Source organism: Panthera uncia, chromosome F1, assembly GCF_023721935.1.
Source record: "Panthera uncia isolate 11264 chromosome F1, Puncia_PCG_1.0, whole genome shotgun sequence".
NCBI classification, from domain to species: Eukaryota; Metazoa; Chordata; class Mammalia; order Carnivora; family Felidae; genus Panthera; species Panthera uncia.
Genome location: NC_064813.1, coordinates 65,244,488 through 65,253,836, shown reverse-complemented (window position 1 = coordinate 65,253,836; position 9,349 = coordinate 65,244,488). Strand labels below are relative to the sequence as shown.

Below are 9,349 nucleotides of genomic sequence, written 5' to 3'. Positions count from 1 at the left end.
CGTGGAGGAGTGGCCGGTGGCGGAGTGGCGTGTGGAGGAGTGGCCCATGGCGGAGTGGCCGTGGAGGAGTGGCCCGTGGGGGCGTGGCCGGTGGCGGAGTGGCCGTGGCAGAATTGCCGGTGGCGGAGTGGCCCGTGGCGGAGTGGCCGTGGAGGAGTGGCCCAAGGCAGAGTGGCCGTGGAGGAGTGGCCCATGGCGGAGTGGCCCGTGGCGGAGTGGCCCGAGGCGGAGTGGCGTGTGGCGGAGTGGCCCGAGGCGGAGTGGCGTGTGGCGGAGTGGCCGTGGAGGAGTGGCCGGTGGCGGAGTGGCCCGAGGCGGAGTGGCGTGTGGCGGAGTGGCGCGTGGGGGAGTGGCGTGTGGGGGAGTGGCCGTGGAGGAGTGGCCGGTGGCGGAGTGGCCCGTGGCGGAGTGGCCCGAGGCGGAGTGGCCCGTGGCGCAGTGGCGCGCAGAAGCCGGGCCCCCAGGAGGTGGGGTTTAGAGAGTTACAGCAACAGTAACAAACGCTTGTCAGGCGCTTGCTGAGCTCCAGGCTCCGTGATCTATGCTCACTTCCTAAGCGAGTCACTTTCACTAAGTGACTAAGTCACTTTCACTAGGGCTGCGTGTGTTTGTACACATCTGTGTAATAACATAAGTAGACTTTTATTCTTCATGCTCTCCGAGAGCATGTGGCAATTTACACTTGGAGGGAGTTACTAGAAATTCACTTCTTTTGCTTTGGGCAGAACAACTCCGATGCGTTTATTGACGTGTGCCGACAGTTTTAAGAACTTCAGGAAAGGTGCCCATTTCACAGATGAGGCTTAAGTGACTTGCCCCAGGGCACGAAGGTGGTCAGCGGCCCAGGGGAGAGTATGACCCCAGGTAGAGCCGTGTCTCAAGCCCTGACTGTGATGGTCACATGTTCCCTCTGCTGAGTCCCTCTTGCATGAGATTCCCCCTTCTGCAGGACGGGACATTGTCAGGTGTGAGGGAGGAAGGGGGAGGGCCAGGGCTGGATCAGCTGTGACCTGGTAGTTTTCTTCTCTGACCTCAGTTTCCCTGCCACTAAGTGGGACAAGAGTGGGGTGGGGGGACTGTGATTGCGGATAAGAAAGCATTTTGTGGCTGTCCAGTTAATGGTCGTGATTTGGTCTCCAGACGCCCCCTTGGGAGTGAGGTGTACAGAATTCAGTTGGGAGAGACCTCAGGGTCTAAGCTTAATGCCCTGCAGGAGGAGGACGCAGTGGAGGCTGGGGAGCAGGAGGGAGGGCCCGATGTTGAGTGTGGGTGGATGGGCTGAGCAGAACTGGAGTCCACAGCAGGGCTTCCCCTTGCCCACCGCCCCGGTGTGGGCTCCGTGCTGAGTGCTGGTGATGCTGCTATCTGGGGCCCAGGCTGTGGAGAAGCGGCTCTCGTGGCTGCATGGAACACGGAGAACCAAAGGAGGGGACCATGAAAGCTTCTGATAAGTCTGGAAGACATTCCCTAGGAGGGCCATCTGTTCCTTCTCACCTCAGGGCCTTTGCACTCACAGGTCCCTCTGCCTGGCACTTCGGGTCTCCCTCCCAGCCACTTCACCTCTGTCTCTGACCCTTTTGAATGGCTTAGTCACCTCTGTTCCTCAGGGTTCGAGTCTCACTTTAAATGTCTCTTCCTCCAGGAAGTCTTCCCTGACTTCTTCCATCTCCGGCCCGAGTGCCCATCCGGTGCCCCCCACACTGCACTGCGGTGACCCCTTTATCTGTACCCTCCTCTCCACCTGAGCTCTGGTGCTTGGCACACTGGAGGTGTTTAACAGGCTTTGGAAGAAACGAAGAAATAAGTGGACCAGGAGAAAGTTGGCCAGTAGGAAGGGGCGGTGCTGACAAAGCCCTGGGCTCAGGCAGGGGTCACAAGGCGTATCTGGGGGATGGGGCTGAGTGGTCTGGACTGGTCTGGCCTGGTGGTGGCCGTGTGGGAGGTGGAGGGCGTCCTGGAAACCTCGGGAAGGAAGGAGGACCCCACAGGAGGCTGGATGTTGAGGGCAAAGGTGAGAGAGGCAGGAGGACCCCCAGGTTTCAGGCTCGGAGGCTGGGGAGGGAGGTTCCCTTCACGGAGGAAGGCGCAGACTTGGTGGATGATGCTAAGCATCTATAGGACCGAGCGGGAGGTGCCCGTGAGCGAGAGATGCAGGGGCCAGCGGGCAGGTGGATGCTGGGCTCAGCGTTCAAGGGGGCTGCCTGGGGGTGGGGCACGAATGTGGGAAGTGTGGGCAGCGGTGAGGGCTCTGGAGGGGGGCACACCCGGCGGGCCCATCCCAGCCCCTCCAGACAGCCGCCTCCCTGTTCTTCCCTTCCTCCATTCTCCTGAGTCCCCTCCCCGCTTCCACCCCAGCTCCCCAGGCTCCCCAGCCTCCACCTCCTGGGGGCTCTCTCCCCCCCAGCCCGCCGCTCTCCCTCACTCTCTGGCAGGTCCCACGGGCCCGACGCCAAGTTGCTGGCTGGCAGGGAGGACGTGGCTCCGGGCCCCCTGGGCCTGTCCCAGCTGCTGGCCGTGGCTAGCCAGGTCGCTGCCGGGATGGTGTACCTGGCGGGTCTGCACTTCGTGCATCGGGACCTGGCCACGCGCAACTGTCTGGTGGGTCAGGGGCTGGTGGTCAAGATCGGCGACTTCGGCATGAGCAGGGACATCTACAGCACCGACTATTACCGAGTAAGGGTCTTTGGTCCCGGCCCGGGCCGCACCGGCACTGCAGACCCCCCCCGGGGGCTCCTTGACCCCAGGAGGGTGGTGTGGGGGCCCAGGCTGCCGGCTCTGGACTTGAACCCCCCTCCTCGGCTCTCTGCTCTCCCGGACAGACGGAAAAGACACCGTGGGTTCTTCCCTCTTAGCGCGGGCCCAGAGCCGCTTCCACGGGCGGGCGGGAGCGGGATGCGCGGGAGCAGCGGGTCCCCCCCCTCCCCCCAGCAGTGACACGGTGCCGCCCGCAGGTGGGGGGCCGCACCATGCTCCCTATCCGCTGGATGCCCCCCGAGAGCATCCTCTACCGCAAGTTCACCACCGAGAGCGACGTGTGGAGCTTCGGCGTGGTGCTCTGGGAGATCTTCACCTACGGCAAACAGCCCTGGTACCAGCTCTCCAACACCGAGGTCAGCCCCGCCCGCCCCCGCCCCCCCCCCAGCTCTGCCCCTCCTGTCCCCTTCTGCCCCCATCCAGCGTCCCCGCAGCTCTGGGCCTCCTCCCCCCAGCCCCTCCCCCCCAGCATTCTTCCCACTCACCGTCCTAGCCCAGGCCCAGCTGGCTCCTGGGGGAGCCCCAAAGCACTTTACAGACGGAGCCCAGACCCCCATCCCTAGCTGCACGTTACAGACCTCGCAGGCATTGTCAGGGTGGAAGGGAGAGGCCCGGGAGGAGGAGCACAGCACCAGAGGGCCTGAGGCCTCAGCAGGAAGGCCGGAGGTCAGACTGCAGGAAGGACAGGCCTGGCGCTCCGTCTGCCCGCGCGGCCGGACGCGGCCACCGCGGGGCCCCAGGTGTTCTGTCTCCCGGAGCAGCCCCCCCCCCTCCCCCTCCTTGGCTCGCAGCTGTCAGTTTCCATTTCTCCTGCTAATGCAGTCTGCTCCCTGGAGGCCGGAGGGGTGGGGGAGAGGGTTATAGATTTTAATTTTCTCAAGCACTGAGAGAAGGAATGGAATTAGTGCTGCCCATAACCCAAGGCCTCTAATGGGGAGGGAGGGGAGAAGGGGGGAAGAGGCTCCAGGCCCCTTCGCCCACCTCCCTCCCACCATCTCTCCGTCCCTGGATCCCTTCGCTGCTCTGACAGTCCTTCCTGGAGTCTAACTTTGGTCTCTCCTGCTGCCGTTTCAAACTTTCAGAGGAGCTAGGTCCCCACAGAATGGTGCCTACAGAAGAGAAAAGGGAGTGGGGTCGCCCTGTGCCTTAAATTGCAAACCCTTTTCGAGGCCGTTACCTGCAATCCTGCTCTCTTTTCTTTTTGCCCCCTGGAGCTGAGAGGTGGGGGGCCCCCATTCAGACCTCAGCCCTGGGCCGGTGGATTTGGCAAATGTCGGGGCCCCTCCCCTTCCTCACGTCACCTGGCAGGTCTTCTGAGGGTCTGATTCCAGCCCTTCTGGAAGCTCCTACCCCCAGAGTCTACCTAGCCTGAATCCTTCCCACTGCTCAGTGTCCCGGTGGTTCACCACATCCTTTTAGAAGATTAGTAGCCCAGAGGCCCAGACCTGTGTGTGGCCTGCCGGGAGAGCCTCCGGGGGGTGGCGCTCCAGCACCGCCTGCCCTCTTCTCTCTCCCCCGCCTCGGTGTCCCCAGGCGATCGAGTGCATCACGCAGGGGCGCGAGCTGGAGCGGCCCCGGGCCTGCCCACCGGAGGTCTACGCCATCATGCGGGGCTGCTGGCAGCGGGAGCCACAGCAACGCCACAGCATCAAGGAGGTGCACGCCCGGCTGCAGGCCCTGGCCCAGGCGCCTCCTGTCTACTTGGACGTCCTGGGCTAGGGGGCCACCCAGGGGCCGGGCAGCCGGAATCCCGGGCCTGCCATCAGTCACCCCTGCAGTTCCCAGCAGCCCCTGGGGTGATCTCAGCATCTAACTCACCCTCAGCATGCCGGAGGGGACAAGTGGGGTCTGGGAGCACAGGATGTCCCTGCTTCTCTGGGCAGGTTCCGTCATGGCAATTATATTTATTACCCCTTGGCCGCGTGTCTCTCGCCAGTTCTTGGGATGACGTCACTCCGGGAGAGGGGTATCGAGACTCAGGCAGGGGATGAGCCTCCCCTCTCTAGTTGCCCTCCGCGGTGGCCCTAGTCCATGCGGCTGTCACCTCCAGCTGTGGCAGCCTCCTAGTCTTGTGACCGTTGTGTTCACCTGGTGGAGAGGCAGCCTCAGGGCAGGCTTTCCAGAACTTCAGAGCCGACTCGTCCGTCTCCGCGCTTCGTGTTCGCGAAGGCTGAGGCTGCAGCGCGAGGCAGAAGTTAGATGTCACGGCGGACCGGGCGGGAGTATCCGTGGGGTGGGTCCGCCTGGTACTGGTGTGGGCAGAACAGGGCGGGCACATGATAGGACCAGTGGATGAGAGAGAGAGAGAGTGAGCTTGAGCGTGCGTGCGTGTGCGTGCATGTGTGCGTGCGCGTGCATGTGCGCGCGCGTGCGCACGTGGCGAGCCCGGGGAAGGAGGGTGGTGGGGGAGGCAGGACGCCATGTTCCTTCCGCTCTGTCACTCTTCCGGGCTCTAAGTGCTTGGAGATCAGCATCTGGAGGCCAGGGACTGGGCAAGGTGTCTGTTTCGGAAGGATAGAGACGTCTCCCTGTGCCATTCTGCCCAAGGAGGAGGGAGGGTCTCCTTTCCCCTCTGCCCCTCGGAACAGCACTTGGCTTTACTGAGTGGCCCCAGGCTTCTGGAGGCTTCGAGGCTGGCCGAGATACCCTCAGGACCTGGGCCCTGCCCCCATCTTCATCACATGGAGCCCTGGAGGAGCAGTGCCCGCCCCCCGCCCCTCCCCCCAACCTCCTGCTTCCCGCCCCATCACTTCCAATCACCTGCTCAGCTCCCACAATAACCCACCCTCCCCAAGGCTCCTCAGGGCTAATGTCGCGGCTGTCTCATGTCCTTGGGTGCCCAGCTCCCCCCCACACAGTGATTCAATCTGGGCCTTATCACCCCTAGGCCTAGCCCGATGGTGTCTGCCTCTTGTCCAGGCTGGTTAGTGCTAATGGAGGTCTGACCCAGGGCTGCAGGCTGATTGATGGGGGCGGGGGTGGGGGTTGGTCCCTGAGGGCCAAGTTCACAGGCCCTGCTCTCCTGACCTGGGAGGAGTGAGGCCGTACTACACCACCCGGCAAGGCAGGGCTTACAGCAGGTGCGGTAAGGGGGCGGGTGGCAATGTGGCGGGAGAGACCGGGTCGGGGATCACATCCAACAGGTAGGCCAGGGACAGGTGCCTGGAGAGAGACCAGGACAGGATCTACAGACTCGGAGACATGCAAAGACTGCAGAGGGACGTATGAGAACAGACGGGAGAGACAGAGAGACACCCAGAGAGACAGAGGGACACCGATGGAGAGACAGGGTGCAGGTGCATGCTGGAAACAGACACAGGTGAGACACGCAACTGAATCAGAGAATGTCCTGGAGAACAGCATGGGGTCTTGGGACGCTTTCTGTCTCACCTGCGCCCCCATCCTCCCCACCTCCCCTGCCCCTGGAGCCCCAGTTCAGGGCTGAGGAGGGGGTGGGGCAGTGCCAGCCTGGGAGACCCCAGAGGTAGGGCCATAGGGGGCCTCCCGCATGAGCAGGATTTGGGCCATCGCTGAAGCAGAGGGGATGGAGGTCAGGCAGTAGAAGGGACCTGCCAGGGCGTGTGGGGGGCATTTCCAAGGTCAAGGGCATCGGGACATCAGAAGCTCTTAAAACCACAGCTGGAAAAGCTGGGCAGGTAAGGTAAGGTGAGGGGTTCTGGGAACAGGTTAGGACCTGGAGGGGAACATTCCGGGAGAGTGTGGGACAGAGGACTGGAGATGGCTTTTCATTGATCTGGAAGGGGAGCTGAAGCCAGTCATTGGGACCAGGTGACCTGGCCCTGGTCGGTGAGGAGGGGGCTTGTACCCACATTGCCAGTTTCACGGCCTAAGAGCCCCCCCCACTGGCTCCTCTTTCCTGTCACGCAGATGAGCACACACACACACGGCCCCGCCCCCTCTCTCTGGCTGTTGGATTCCATTGTCAGTAATGGTGCCCCCTCCACCCCAGTGAGGCCCACGCCCCGCCCTGTTAATTACCTCCTGCGGGTGCCAAGTCCATTAGCTGCCCACCCCCGCCCTACACACCAGGGGCTGAGCACCAGCTGAGGCGGATGCCAGCAGGGGGATCAATGGAATGGGACCCCGAGGACCCCGCGGGGAGCTGGGACAGGGACAGCAACCTGGGGCTGTGGGGGTCAGACATCTGGGGCCCCTAGACCTACTGTGAGCCCCTCCCACCACCCCTCCCTCTCAGAAAAAGGCTGTGTCCGCTGCAAGACAGAGGCTGAGAAATGGTGGTGGGCTTGCTCTGCGAGAACATGGAGAAAAGCACCCAGAACTTTCCTCTAAAGGAAGCTTCTGCCAGCCTCCGCTCTCGGCTCTGGAGAGAGGGAGTCAGCGATACAGAAGCCAGTGGGGGTCCCCCGGGGCCACCCCAGTGCGGGGATGGGCTCTCCAAAGAGCCCAGGGATCCAAGCCGTCCGACCCCCTCCGCCTCCCGAGGCAGCCTCGGCCTCCTTCCTGCACTGCCCCTCGGGGGGCCGGATTCCTGACAGGAGACAGGGGAATGGGCATCTGTTCGGGTTTCCAGGGACTGTGTGGGCAGAGGGCCGGGGCAGCCTGGGTGGAAGATGTCCTGACCCATGCCCCTGTGAACCCCCAAGTTAAGAGAGACCCTAGAGAGAACCCCAGACTCCATAGGCCCTGGGCTCTCCAAGTGCCAGCTGGAGAGAGCCCGTCTTGCCAAATTCCTAAAGTGGCCTTGGACAGGCTGTCCAGTGAGGGCGGGGGTGACAGTCCTGGGAGGAGCCAGGACCCAGGAGTCGCGACTTTCAGGCCACTGCCAGGCCCCAGGGATGCTCCAGGCATCAGCTCTCACAGACTCCAGTGCTAAAATGGAACATCTGAGCAGCTCGGGCTCTGGGGCTGTGGGAAGAGAGGGATCCGAGCCGGGAGAGGCGGAGAGAAGACAAAGCCGGAGCTGCAGGGGGGCCCACAGAGAGGCAAAGAGGGGCAGGGGTGCGCCACCGAGCGGGGCAGACACGCACGTGCGCTGCGCAGAGACAAGGGCGGAGAGCCCGAGAGGCAGGGCACAGCCCAAGGGCTGCGTGCTGTCCTCTGAGCCCCATCTCCCAGCAAGCGCTTGGACCAAGAAGCTCTGCAGCCCACCCCCCTGCTTAACTGGGTCCCTTCCTCCTCTTCCAGGCCGAGGATCCCTGGAGGTTAAGCTCGCAGACCAGCTTCTGCATCCATGGGCTGTGTGATGTTGAGCAAGTTACTCAACCTTGCTGTGCCTCAGGGTCCTCCGCTGCAGAATGGGGATAATAATAGTACTAACCTCACGAGGTTGTTTGCAGGTTGAGGCAAGTCTTCTGTGTGAGTCCCTCCCAGCGGGGACTGGCCTGCGGATGCCTGGGCACAAGGATGCTGGCTTTATTACCCTTTTTCTCTCCTCTGTCTTTGTGGGCGTCATCCTCCTCCCCCTTCTCCCCCTCCTCCTCCTCTCCATCCCTGGTCTGTGGGGACGGGGCAGCACAGGCCGGCAGGGCCACGTTTTGTGGGAACAGTGATCACAGAAGGGAAGCTCTTGGCTGATGGCCACCAGCCCCCCAGCTGCAGCTGCTCTGGGAGGGCACTTCCCCGGAGGTGGGACGTGTGAGGTGGGGAAGGGGCTTCTTCCTCCCTCTGAAGCCCCGCAGACTGCAGGTCCCTGAGCTGCCCAACAGCCTCGTGGGGGAAGAGCCTCCCCTGCGGGGAGGGAAGGGCCAGAGCAACCCCCACTGGCTGACCTTCCCCCCCCCTCCCCCGGCAACTCCAGTACCCTGATTTTCCCCAGTGGGACCTCCGTTCCCTGCTCACCTCCTCCAGGCAGCCCTCAGGGATTAGACATGGACCTTGGCACCCCTGTAGGGTGCTTTTTTTTTTTTTTAACGTTTATTTATTTTTGAGACAGAGAGAGACAGAGCATGAACAGGGGAGGGGCAGAGAGAGAGAGGGAGACACAGAATCTGAAACATGTAGGGTGCTTCTGAGGTCACAAGTCCTCGCAGACTCGAGTCAGGTCTCCCGTGTATCCATTTAGGTGTTCGAAACGTGCTTTGGCGGCTTTCTATCCCGTATCCCCGTGGCCTCCCATTCGCGGGCGTCGGGAAGTCCTTCTTGCTGTCTGCCCTCCCGCTTCCCACCTGGATCTGAAGGGGTTACTCAGCTCCAGGCCTGCCCCCGGCGGATCCCAGCTGCCTGGGCCTGTGGTCAGAGCTAATGTAGGCAAGAGTCGGAGGACGAGAGGGGGTAAAGTTATTAGCGTCTTCATCATCTTCGTCTTTGAGGGGTATCGATTGTCGGGTCTCCAGGCTCATTTGGTTATGAGGGGGCTCAGGGGGGTGTTGGGAGGGGCTCACGGAGCCTCCACCCCTTATCCTTGAGGGGGAGCTGGGCGGCGCCTTCTCAGAGGGAGACGTGGAGAGACACGGTGTGGGACCCAAAGGCGGCGGGGAGGAGAGGGCCCAGGGGGGTTTGAGCTTCCAGCCTGGCGAGGGGCCGACTGGGGGGGTGCGGGCTGGGTTTCAGTTCACCGCACTTTGCTTTAAAGTGTGTGTGCGGCTGTGACGCAGAGAGAGGGGGAGGGGGGGGG

The 9,349-nt window shown here is 62.8% G+C and overlaps 1 protein-coding gene across 1 annotated transcript in view; it reads left to right on the top strand.

Annotated features, from left to right (window-relative positions):
* The window catches only part of NTRK1 (neurotrophic receptor tyrosine kinase 1), an 18,974-nt gene extending 14,317 nt beyond the window's left edge, over positions 1-4,657 (top strand). The window contains exons 15-17 of the mRNA XM_049634770.1: positions 2,433-2,673; positions 2,952-3,110; positions 4,288-4,657. Of these exons, the coding sequence (XP_049490727.1) occupies positions 2,433-2,673; positions 2,952-3,110; positions 4,288-4,473 (586 nt within the window). The 3' untranslated portion in view covers positions 4,474-4,657. The remainder of the gene's footprint in view (positions 1-2,432; positions 2,674-2,951; positions 3,111-4,287) is intronic.
* Positions 4,658-9,349: the final 4,692 nt, after the last annotated feature.